This window comes from Trachypithecus francoisi, unplaced genomic scaffold, assembly GCF_009764315.1.
Source record: "Trachypithecus francoisi isolate TF-2019V2 unplaced genomic scaffold, Tfra_2.0 Lachesis_group0, whole genome shotgun sequence".
Lineage (NCBI taxonomy): Eukaryota > Metazoa > Chordata > Mammalia > Primates > Cercopithecidae > Trachypithecus > Trachypithecus francoisi.
This window is the reverse complement of record NW_022681453.1, coordinates 116,450,055-116,462,628: the sequence shown is the minus strand read 5'-3', so window position 1 is coordinate 116,462,628 and position 12,574 is coordinate 116,450,055. Positions and strand designations below refer to the sequence as shown.

At 39.9% G+C, this 12,574-nt stretch overlaps 1 protein-coding gene across 1 annotated transcript in view; it reads left to right on the top strand.

The window, feature by feature from the left end:
* The window catches only part of LRRC31 (leucine rich repeat containing 31), a 32,540-nt gene extending 21,165 nt beyond the window's left edge, over nucleotides 1-11,375 (top strand). Inside the window, exons 8-9 of the mRNA XM_033211668.1 lie at nucleotides 2,439-2,606; nucleotides 10,386-11,375. Coding sequence (XP_033067559.1) covers nucleotides 2,439-2,606; nucleotides 10,386-10,717 — 500 coding nt within the window. The 3' untranslated portion in view covers nucleotides 10,718-11,375. The remainder of the gene's footprint in view (nucleotides 1-2,438; nucleotides 2,607-10,385) is intronic.
* The last annotated feature ends 1,199 nt before the right edge of the window (nucleotides 11,376-12,574 follow it).

Below are 12,574 nucleotides of genomic sequence, written 5' to 3'. Positions count from 1 at the left end.
ATGATGCTGAGGGAGTGCTGGGAGGAGGGCACGGTGAGGACCAAGTCTATGGGAGCTGAGCAAAATACTCGGGCTGAGCAAAATACTCAGGCTGAACAAAATACTCAGGCTGAAAAGGAGGGCAAGAATGCCCTAAATATAGTGTTCTTCAAATTTGGGGGTAAATAACATGCATTTATTTTTATTAATGTATAATAATAAATAGCTACTCATTTTTATGAATTTAATGCATTTATTTCATTAATAATAGCCCTTGTCTGGTTGACAGTACAATTCATTTTTAAGGAAGTGCCAACTGATAAAAAAAAAAAAAAAAAAACACTGGTGAGAAGGTTAGAGAGAAGGACTCTGTTTTTAGCATTATCCAGGAAGCACACAAATCCAACAACTCCAGCCACGTGTATGGGGGCAAAAAAGAGTTAACATAGCAGACTTGATGCTGCTATCCCTGGAAAGGCCTACTGTCAACCAGAAAGACCGACCCTTAGCTGATATCCCAGAACTTAGAATCTGGGGGTGTTCGTACCATTTCCTAACTGATAAGGGTGGTTTACTATGCCTAACCTGTTTGCACAAACAACATGGTTTATGCTGAACATGCGCTTTTCTTTTGTGAGCATGGAATTTTGGTATATGCTGGGTGGAGGGTACCTAGATGACTGACCCCCCAGTAAAGAACTGTGAACTTGGGCCAGGTGCAGTGGCTCACACCTGTAATCCCAGTACTTTGGGAGGGTCTTGCTTTGCTGCCCAGGCTGGAGTGCAGTGGCACTATCATGGCTCACTGTAGCCTTCTCCTGGGCTTAAGCGATCATGCCATCTCAGCCTCCCCAGTAGCTGGGTCTACAGGAATGTGACACCACACCTGGCTAATTTTTGTATTTTTGGTAGAGACGGAGTTTTATCATGTTGCCCAGTCTGGAAAAATACGTTTTTTTAAAGGAACTGTGGCCATTAGAAGGCACAGCTGTTTCTAATTCTAGCTGCACAATCAATGAATCATGATCAACGAGGTATTACACTAAATTATATCATCTGACATAAATTTACTATTCAATTTGAATTAAGCAAATGAAGCAAATATATATTTCTGTGCATTGCTTTTAGAAGAAAAAGTTCCATTTCTCCTTAATGTAGATCTCTGTACCATGAGTAAGGGATTTTCTTACTAGATATTATAAAAGAATGTATATTTTCCCCTCGAACACATTATTCTCTAGAAGGAAGGCAGAATAGTTTAAAGTACAATTAACTTGGGAATAAGATATTCTGGTTAATTTTAACTTTGGGGGCAACTGAGAAGCAGAAAATCTTTTACTTTTCTTTAAAAATCTTTCCAAAGGCCGGGCGCGGTGGCTCAAGCCTGTAATCCCAGCACTTTGGGAGGCCGAGACGGGCGGATCACGAGGTCAGAAGATCGAGACCATCCTGGCTAATACGGTGAAACCCTGTCTCTACTTAAAAATACAAAAAAAACTAGCCGGGCGACGAGGCGGGCGCCTGTGGTCCCAGCTACTCGGGAGGCTGAGGCAGGAGAATGGCGTAAACCCGGGAGGCGGAGCTTGCAGTGAGCTGAGATCTGGCCACTGCACTCCAGCCTGGGTGGCAGAGCGAGACTCCGTCTCAAAAAAAAAAAAAAAAAATCTTTCCAAAATACATTAGTTGCCTTCCTTGCCTGCATTTATTGCAGTGAAGTAAACACAAGTGGGTTTTGGTATTTCAGACTCTTAGGGAGACTTGACCCTATCTCAATCTCAGCAGTGACTGTGCAGTGGAATATGTACCAACCAGGACACATTCTGAAATCTTGACTAGCCGTCCAAGCACTTTGCCTCTTTCTCCTTCCTACATGTGAAATGAAGGAAAGAAACCCCAGTTGGACAGTGAATTCCAATTTATCAAGTTTTGCTTTGCTAAAGTTTCCAATATTTCCCCAAATAAAAACAGACAACAGGCTGGGTGCGGTGGCTCACGCCTGTAATCTCAGCACTTCGGGAGGCCAAGGCTGGTGGATCCCGAGTTAGGAGATCCAGACCATCCTGGCCAACAGGGCGAAACCCCGTCTCTGTTAAAATACAAAAATAATTAGCTGGGTATGGTGGCGCACACATGTAGTCCCAGCTGCTTGAGAGGCTGAGGCAGGGGAATCACTTGAACCCAGGAGGCGGAGGTTGCAGTGAGCCAAGATTGTGCCACTGCGCTCTAGCCTGGTGACAGAGCAAGACTCCATCTCAAAACAAAACAAACAACAACAACAACAACAAAAAACAGACAACATAAATTGAGGCCATAAATTTAAGGCAGAAGAAAATGGCCTCTACAACTTTCTCAACTCCAGTTATATTAATGTGTTGTCCTAGACCAGTTTCCTCAAATCCAAAGCTTATGATCTGTAGGAAAACCTAAATTATTGCTGTTCTTATCGTTATCACTTTTAGCTGAAACCTCTGTTCACCTCTCTGCTCTGGAAGTATTTAACCTTTCTTGGAACAAGTGTGTTGGTGGCAACTTGAAGCTGCTTCTGGAAACACTAAAGCTTTCCATGTCTCTTCGAGTGCTGAGGCTGAGCAGCTGTTCCCTGGTGACAGAGGACATGGTTCTCCTGGGTGTGTATCTACTTGTTCCCAAGCGGTCTTGGCACACAGAGCAGAGGGTGCCCCTGCAAAGCACTGGGTGGGGAGGTGGGGGAGGCACTAGACTTGGGGTGAAGCCCTCTGTGCAGATTGCCTTCTCCCCAATATCTCCCGAGAGTTCTAATTAAAATGAACAAAGGCAATTCTAAAACCACATGACAGTGGGGGGTGTTTCCTAAAAGGATATGGATTTAGATAGAGTGGGGCGGTTCCTGGAAGGCAAACAACTGTTCCACGCCTCCCTGGTCCGTGAGTTTTCCCACTTCAGACATCTACATTTCACCCATCCCCATGGTTCCAGCAGTATTACTTAACTTTTCCTTTAAATTGACTCTTTAATTTAAATGCTTTTATTTAAACAAGAAGCTGATTATCACTGTAACTGAAATGCAGGTATCACTTCTCATAGATATTAGACTGCTGATGGCTTTGATTAGAGACTCCTTCTCTCTATTAGAAAAAGATGAGAGGGGTTAAAGGCATACTGTAGTAACAATCTGACCCTTTTTCCACGTCAGTCTAGAAAGATGGAAAGATAATTGAATAAGGAATAACTTTTGCACTGTGGGATTGAGGCTACCCAAATATTCCCTAAAATCATTCTATGTGGCCGTGCGCGGTGGCTCACACCTGTAATCCCAAGACTTTGGGAGGCCGAGGCTGGCAGATCACTTGAGGTCGGGAGTTCAAGACCAGCCTGACCAACATGGAGAAACCCCATCTCTACTAAAAATACAAAATTAGCAGGGCATGGTGGTGCATGCCTGTAATCCCAGCTATTGGGGGGCTGAGGCAGGAGAATCGCTTGAACCTGGGAGGCAGAGGTTGCGGTGAGCCAAGATTGCACCATTGCACTCCAGCCTGGGCAACAGGAGTGAAACTCCTTCTCAAAAAACAACAACAACAACAACTCATTCTATGCTTCCACTTTCCCATTATAAAACAATAACCAGAGAGTACTCTCTCTGTCTCCTGTCTAGCCTTGTCCTCACACTCCAATCACTATTCAGCCATCAACAGCCAGAATTCCAAAGCAATGAGCACGCCTCCAAATGAAGGGTCAGAATAGTCACTCCAAGTAGTTGTATGTGTGTTTTTAGTGTATATACTAGTCAGTTTTGCTATGACATGGCACATGGGCCTAAAAATCATGTGTTATGCAAGAATTATTCAGTAATAACCACAGGACTTATGGTTGGAAGCACCGCACTCAAATACTTCATCAGTGGCATATTTTAAAAAACAGAAGCCATGAAAAATAGCAATACAGTTTTACATATTAAATAGTTAAGAAATGAGCAGATATTAGACTTTCCCCTGAGAAAGACCTGAAGTTTGTCTGTGGAAGTGGCCTGTCCACACTTCAGTTGGTGGAAAGAGGGTGTGTGGATAGATGAGGGTTGTTGTCCTCATGACGTGTGTACATGTCTACATTTTCTTTTTCTTTCTTTCCTTCCTTCCTTCCTTCCTTCCTTCCTTCCTTCCTTTCTTCCTTCCTTCCCTCCCTCCCTCCTTTCTTTCCCTTCCCTTTCCCTTCCCCTTTCCCTTTCCTTTCCTTTCCCTTGCCTCCCTCCCTCCCTCCCTCCTTTCTTTCTTTCTTTCTTTCTTTTTCTTTCTTTCCTTCCTTCCTTCCTTCCTTCCTTCCTTCCTTCCTTCCTTCCTTCCTTTCTTTCTTTCTTTCCTTCTTTCTCAGAGTTTCACTCTGTCACCCAGGCTGGAGTGCAATGGCATGATCTTGGCTCACTGCAACCTCTACCTGCCAGATTCAAGACATTCTCCTGCCTCAGGCTCCCAAGTAGCTGGGATTACAGGCGCCTACCACCACACCTGGCTAATTTTTGTGTTTTTGGTAGACACGGGGTTTCACCATGTTAGCCAGGCTGGTCTCGAACTCCTGACTTCAGGTGATCCACCTGCCTTGGCCTCCCAAAGTGCTGGGATTGCAGGCGTGAGCCACCATGTCCAGGCTGTTTATTTCTATATGCAGCTCAGTTCAGCTGGGGACAGTCTTATATGTTCACCTAGTGTTTCCTGTGGACAAATCGTGCATAATGCAAACAAGAAATTTGCATTATGCTCAAATTGTTTCCTGACATTTCAGTCTCATTGAAATAAACTTGTGTTTTCAAAACAAGTGTTATAGCAAAAATGATTGTAATTAGAAGATGGAACAAAACATTGTGATTTTAATTTGCATTTCCCTAATGACCAGTGATGTCAAACATCTTTTTATGTGTGTATTTTCATTTCTTAGCTCCTTTGGTGAAATGTCTGTTCTAAATCTCTTGCCTAATTTTAAAAATTGGATTGTTTGTTTTCTTGTTGATGAGTTTGGAGAGCTTTTTAGATTTTTCTGAATACAAGTAAGTCCTTTATCAGAAATATAATTTGCTATTATTTTCTCTGGGTCTGTCCCACTGGCTTTTTCATTCTCTTAATAGTGTTTTTTTTGCAGAGTAAAGCTTTCAGTTTTAATAAAGATCTATCAATTTGTTAATTTGATGAATTTTTTGTATTGTGTCTTAGAGTGTTTTGCAAATCTAATTTCTCAAAAATGTTTTCCATATTTTTTCTTGAAGCTTTGTATTTGCCTTTTATATTTTGACCTATTATCTATTTTGAGTTAATTTTTATACAAGGTATGAGGTATAGGTAGAGATTAATGTGTCTGCATGTCACTGTCCAATTATTGGAGTGCCATTAGTTGAAAAGACTATCCATTCTCCATTGATTTGCCTTTATATTTTTGTCAAAAATCAATTGGCCATATTTGTGATGGCCTACTTCTGGTCTCTCAATTCTGTTCCGTTGATCTCTGTGTCTCTTATTTTACCAATATCATGCTGTTTTGATTGCTGAAACTTTATAGTAAGTCTTGAAATGAAGTAGTATTTCTTTGTTCTTTTTCAAAATTGTTTTGGTTATTCTAGTTACTTGGCATTTCCATATACAGCTAGCATCAGATTGTAAATAGCTATTTTAAAAATCCATCTGGAAATTTGATTGGGATTACATTGAATTTATAGATCAATTCAGGGAGAAATGACATCTTAACAATATTGAGTATTCCAATCCATGAACACAGTCTATCTCTGTATTTAAGTACTCTTTGATTTCTTTCACTGGTGTTTTATAGTTTTTATATTTTGTTAAATTTGTATCTGAGTATTTAATTTTTGTGCTCTTACAAAATATACTGTTTAATTTTAGATTCCCAATGTTATTGCTAGTATGTGGATATACAATTGATTTTTGTATATTGACATTTTACTGCAACCTTGCTAAACTCATTTGTTAGCTGTAGGATATTTTTGGTAGATTCTGTAGTATTTTCTATATAGACAATCATATCATCTATGATTACAGACAGCTTTTTTTTTTTTTTTGAGATGGAGTCTCATTCTGTTGCCAGGCTGGGGTACAGTGGCACCATCTCATCTCACCACAACTTCCGACTCTTGAGTTCAAGTGATTCTCCTGCCTCAGCTTCCTGAGTAACTGGGACTACAGACACTTGCCACCACCCCCAGCTAGTTTTTGTATTTTTAGTAGAGACGGGGTTTCACCATGTTGGCCAGGATGGTCTCGATCTCCTGACCTCGTGATCTGCCCGCCTCGGCCTCCCAAAGTGCTGGGATTACAGACGTGAAACCACAGCACCCAGTCTAGAGACAGTTTTATGTCTTTACCTCCACTGCATATCTTTTATTTCTTTTTCTTGGTTATTTAGCTGGCTAGGATTTCCAATAGATGTTGAACGAGATGAGAGCAGACATTCTTGCCTTGCTTCCACTCTTAGTCCGTAAGCTGAGGAGGAAAGCGTTCCATTTTTCACTATTAAGTATGACGCTAGCTATAGGTTCTTTTGTAGCTACCCTTTATCAGGCTAAAGAATCCTAATTTGCTAAGAGTTCTTGTAATGAATTTTGTCAGATTACTTTTCTGCATCTATTGAGATGAGCATTTAAAAAACTTTATAGTTCATTAATATCATGAGTAATAATATTAATAATAATTAATAATATTAACTGATTTTTAAATGTTAAATCAGCCTGGTCATGATCATTATGTATTATCTTGCTTATATAGCATTGGATGTTATTTGCTAAATTTTTTTGAGGATATTTGTGCCTGTGTTCACAAGGGATAACAGCCTACTGGTTTTCTTATAATGTCTTTGGCTTTGTTATGAGGGTATAGATAGCCTCATACAATGAGTTGGGAAGTGTTCCTTCCTCTTTTATTTTCCAGAAAGATTGGATAAAATTGGTATTATTTCTTCCTCAACTGTTTCACAGAATTCACCACTGAAGCCATCTAAACTTGGAATTTTCTTTGTGGGATATTTTAAATTACCAATTCAATTTTAAAAATAGAGATAGAAAAAAAATAGAGCTAGGACTCTTCCAGTTGTCTATTTCTTCTTTAAGTTTTGATAGTGTCTTTTAAGGAATTGGCCCATTTCATTAGGTTGTTGAATTTATGGAATTAAAGTTGTTTCCTTATTATCCTTTTACTGCCCATTGTGATACTTCCTGTCTCATTCCTGATATTGACAAGTTGTGTTTCTATCTCTTTGTTCTTGACTAGTGTGACCAAAGGTATTAGTTTTCTGTTGCTGTGTAACATGTTAATTTGTGGATTAAAACAATATCCATGTATTTGTTCACAGTTCTTTTTAAAAGCTTATATAAATGTAAGGGGCACCAGTGCAGTTTTGTTCCATGGGTATATTGTAGTGGTGAAGTCTGAAGTGCTGATGTAACCATCACCCGCATGAGTAATGTGGGAAGTAATTTCTCATCCCTCACCCGGCTCACAGTTCTGTAGGTAAGAAGTCTGGCACAGCTTGTGTAGGTTCTCTGGGTAGGGTATTACAACACTGAAATCAAGGTGTCAGCCAGGCTGAGTTCTCATCTGAAGACTCTAGGAATAAATCCACTTTCAAGCTCATTTTTGTTGTCAGAGTCTAGGACCTTGCAGCTGTAGGACTGAGGGTCCTCTTTTCTTGCTAATTCTCAGCTGGGGGCTGCTTTCAGCTACTAGAGGCCAGCCACATTCCTTGATACATGGCCCCTCATTTGCAAGCCTGGAGTGGATTGTCTGTGCCTCTCACACTTTAAATCTCTCTGACTTCTGTAACTTCCTTCCTCTTCTGCCACCAGTAGGAGGAAATTCTCTCTGCTTTCAAAGGGCTCCTGTGATTAGGTTAACTCCATATGGATAGCCTCCCTTTCTTAAAGTCGGGTGTGCCATATAGCCTAAGCTAATCTTGGGAGCAAAATCTATCTCATTCAGTCCTGGGAACACAATGGAAACCTTAAGGTGGCTATTTAGAATTCTGACTATCACAAGGGTTTATTGATGTTGTGAGTCTTCTAAAAAATAAGCTTTTGATTTTTATTTATTTTTCTGAATTAGACACCATTAAATATATTTAAGTTATTTTATTTAATGTTTATAATTAAAATTTGCTTCTTCAATTAGGTTTTTTTTTTTTTTTATTGAGACGGAGTCTCGCTCTGTCACCCAGGCTGGAGTGCAGTGGTGCAGTCTTGGCTCACTGCAAGCTCCGCCTCCCGGGTTCAAGCCATTCTCCTGCCTTAACCTCCCAAGTAGCTGGGACTACAGGTGCCCACCACTATGCCTGGCTAATTTTTGTGTGTATGTGTATTTTTAGTAGAGACAGGGTTTCACCGTGTTAGCCGGGGTGGTCTTGATCTCCTGACTTCATGATCCGCCCGTTTTGGCCTCCCAAAGTGGTGGGATTATAGGCGTGAGCCACCACACCAGGCCTCAATTAGGTCTTTTTTATTTTTGTCTGCATCAAATTTTATTTGCCATGTCTTCAGCCATTGTATATATTTTTTTAATCTTTACTGACAGTTTTTTCTCGGGTCAAATTTATACTTTTACATTTCATCAGGGTATATTTTACAGATCAGGCGTGGTGGCTCACACCTGTAATACCAGCACTTTGGGAGGACGAGGTGGGTGGATCACCTGAGGTCAGGAGTTTGAGACCAGCCTGGCCAACATGGCGAAACCCTGTCTGTAATAAAAGTAAAAAAATTAGCTGGGCATAGTGGCGGGTGCCTGTAATCCCAGCTACTTGGAAGGCTGAGGCAGGAGGATCGCTTGAACTTGGAGTTGGAGGTTGCAGTGAGCTGAGATTGCACCATTGCATTCCAGCCTGGGCAAAGAGCAGACTCTATCTCAAAAAACAAAAACAATAACAGCAACAAAAAACAAGTATTACTATATGTCGTTTTAGCAATTGCCACTTTTATATTTTTTCTAATAGAAACATTAAAAATTTGTTAATCACTAGCTTATGCACATTTTAAAAATAATTAATGGCATTTATTTTTTCACATAGTAAACTATAAAGAGTATATCTATGGCTTATGTTTCCACTACCTAGATTTTTTAAAATGTAATAAATCTAAAATAATAAAATAGGATGAAAGAGAAAAAGCATGCACATTGTCTTTAACACTTAGTTAGGTCTCAAGAATATTGTGAGTAATGTTGCAAGACAGGAAGGAAGAGAGACACACATTGACATGGACACCTAGAGACAGAGTGCAGCTGCTGTGTGCACGGGTGGCTGAGCTCTCAAATTCACTGTGGAATGAAACTGTAGGCAAGTGAAAGTGATGGAGTTGGAACATCCTCCTTGATTGGAAAGCCATGTGTGTGAGGAAAGACTGAAAGACCAGGGCATGTTCAGTCCTAGAGGGATAAAGTTTGAGGGAGACCTGGCTGTTGTCTAACACTGCAGGGCTGACATGAGGAAGAAGGAGCTGAATGTTTCAGCTGACTGATGGGGGCACGGGGTGAAAGACACCAGAAGATAGATTGGGGCCCTGTGGGGGGGCTTCCTCCTGCTAGGAGCTGCTCTATAATGCTGAGGCAAACTTGAAAGAACAGTTCAGGCAGAATTGTGGTGATCATCAGTAGAGAGGCTGTGAAAAGGATTTCTCTCTGATCATTTATTAGGAGGTTGGATAAGGAGACTTCCAAGATCCCTTTCATCTCCAAGATTCTACACAACTCACCTGATCTCTGCAATCCATTCCTGGGTTTGGTTGAAAAGGGAAGCATGTTCTATTTGCCTTGGTTATCTCTCCTGCCTCCTCTTACAGAAGTCTTTATTTCATCAACTTATTTATTTTCTGATCAAATAGCTCAGATTGTACATTAGTCATCATTTTTAAGTGCCATTGTAGGTAGTACCCATATAGGGAAAACTGTCATGTGTATTGGGGTCTCTAAGGTGAATTGGAAATTATCCAGGTATGTTCTGCATATGGAAAGTGCTCATTTAAATAATTGCTGGATGAAGAATGACTGAATGAATGAACAATGAACAATTAAACAGTATAAGCAGCAAGACGATTATTTACAAATGGTCCTTAGTTAAAGCCAACGAGCCATCACTCTTTATATTTAATTAGAGAAAGACTGTAGGAAGAGCTGGGACTCCAGTGGAGCAGAGAGCAGGAACTTGACAAAAAAAATTATTGGATTGGGATTTGGAAAAAGAAATTTAAAAAGCTGTAGATGGGATGTACAGAGAGGAAATCTGTTACCAATTTCAGATGTCCTGAATAAAGCTGCTAATAACAAATCATTACTAATTACTAATCTTGTCATTACTAGTCCTGGAGATAGTGTTATGGGAAATGGGAATAGCCATGGCAGACGGTATTCTTGTATGTTAGCATTTAGAGTGATTTTGTTTTCCAGCATCGGTCATACAGACGGGTCATCTGGCCAAACTGCGAAAGCTGGACCTGAGCTACAATGACAGCATCTGTGATGCAGGGTGGACCATGTTCTGCCAAAACGTGCGGTTCCTCAAAGAGTTAATCGAGCTGGATATTAGCCTTCGACCATCAAATTTTCGAGATTGTGGACAATGGTTTAGACACTTGTTATGTGCTGTGACCAAACTTCCTCAGATCACAGAGATAGGAATGAAAAGATGGATACTCCCAGCTTCACAGGAGGAAGAACTAGAATGCTTTGACCAAGATAAAAAAAGGAGCATTCACTTTGACCATGGTGGGTTTCAGTAAGCTGACTTCCCACATCCTACTAAGCTACAAACCATTCTCCAAAGGAAAAGAACATGAACGAATTCCAGTGTCATGAACTGAATATCAACTTCTGGGCCATTTAATGGGACTTATATTACAAGAGCTTTGTAAATATATGTATATAATATCTAATATAAGCATGCCATTATTCTCTGTCTCATGAAACAAAGACGGCATTTTTCAATGGATTTGTTTTGGATATATAATTAGTTCATTTACTGTTTAGAAGCCTTGCCAAAAGCGTTTAGATTCTGGTACTGCAACTGCTTTTCTCTTGCCCAGAAATGTTGTGCCTCTTCTTTTCCTACAAGTTAAATGTTCTAAATATAAAGGTGTGTGTGAGTGTGTGTGTGTGTGATTCTAATGTGAAAGGCACTAGCTGTCTAAGAGTTTCATGTATCATTACTATCACTATATGTATCTTAATGTGGTCTATGTAGGTTTTTATCAGAAAGCGTACCCTTCTATGGTTTATTATTTTATGTTCTGGTGCCTTTTATCTCAGATACAAACCAGAACAATAATGATAGTCACTGACATATAAATCTTAGTAAAAAGTGTTTGAAAATTTAAAACTCACTGTGAAAAACACATCTTGTTAAAATACATTAAAACTTCTTTTTATTGTTTAAAAAAATTGTTAACATATTGCCTCCAGGCATTTCTTTGAAATGGAATTGGCTCATAAAACTAATTTAGTTCATTAATGACAGTTTTCATGTTGCTCTAAACTATTTTTGAAATCTTTGATTTTCTTTTACTAGAGCATGAAAGTCATTGCATGGCAGAGAGGTTTGTCTACACATTTCTATTCTGACATGCTCTAGTCAAATTATGTTTTGCTTTCTTCTTACTACACTAATAATTAGTATTGCAATCACTGCCTGAAAGACATGCAAATTTAAAATCAACACTATTCCAAATTAAAACGTTTTCAGGATGAGGAGGTTTTGAATGCTGTAAAGGGGATATTTTGGGTTACATCGTATGAAAGAATACCATGAATACCATAAGCATTCCCATGAATTCCATGAGTATCTATGCATATGCAAAAACCTATGCATGAATGTTCATAGCAGCTTTGTTCACAATAGCAAAAAAACTGGAAATGATGAGTGAAAGGTTAAACAAACTGTGGGACTATGAAATACTCCTTCAGCAACAGGAAGGAACAAACCACTGATCCATGCCCCAGTTGGATAGACTTCAAGTGGATTATGCTGAATAAAAAAGCCAATCCCAGTTACACACTGTATGTTTCCATTTATGTGACATTCCTAAAATGACAGTTATGAATCTGGAGAACAGGTTAGGCACTGGGAGAGGAGTAGGCAGTAGGTATGGCTACAGAGGAATAGCACAAGGGAAACTTGTGGCAATGGAACAAATCTGTGTCTTGATTGTGATGGTGCCTACACAAAACTATATGTGACAAAATTGCATAGGATTACACACACACACACACACACACACACACACACAAATGAGTGCAATGTTAATCTTCTGGTTTTGTTATTGTGCTATAGTTATGAAAGAGGTCAGCATTGAGGGAGGCTGAGCAGTGCATGGACCTACCTAAATATTTATTTGGAACTTCCTGTGAATCTATAATTATTTCAGAATAAAAGTTTTAAAAGTAGACTGGCTGGGTGCAGTGGCTTATGCCTGTAATCCCAGCATTTTGGGAGGCCAAGGCGGGTAGATCACTCGATGTCGGGAGTTCGAGACCAGCCTGGCCAACATGATGAAACTCCATTTCTACCAAAGAAATATAAAAGCCAGGCATGGTGGCATGCGCTTGTAGTCCTAGCTACTCAGGAGGCTGAGGTATGAGAA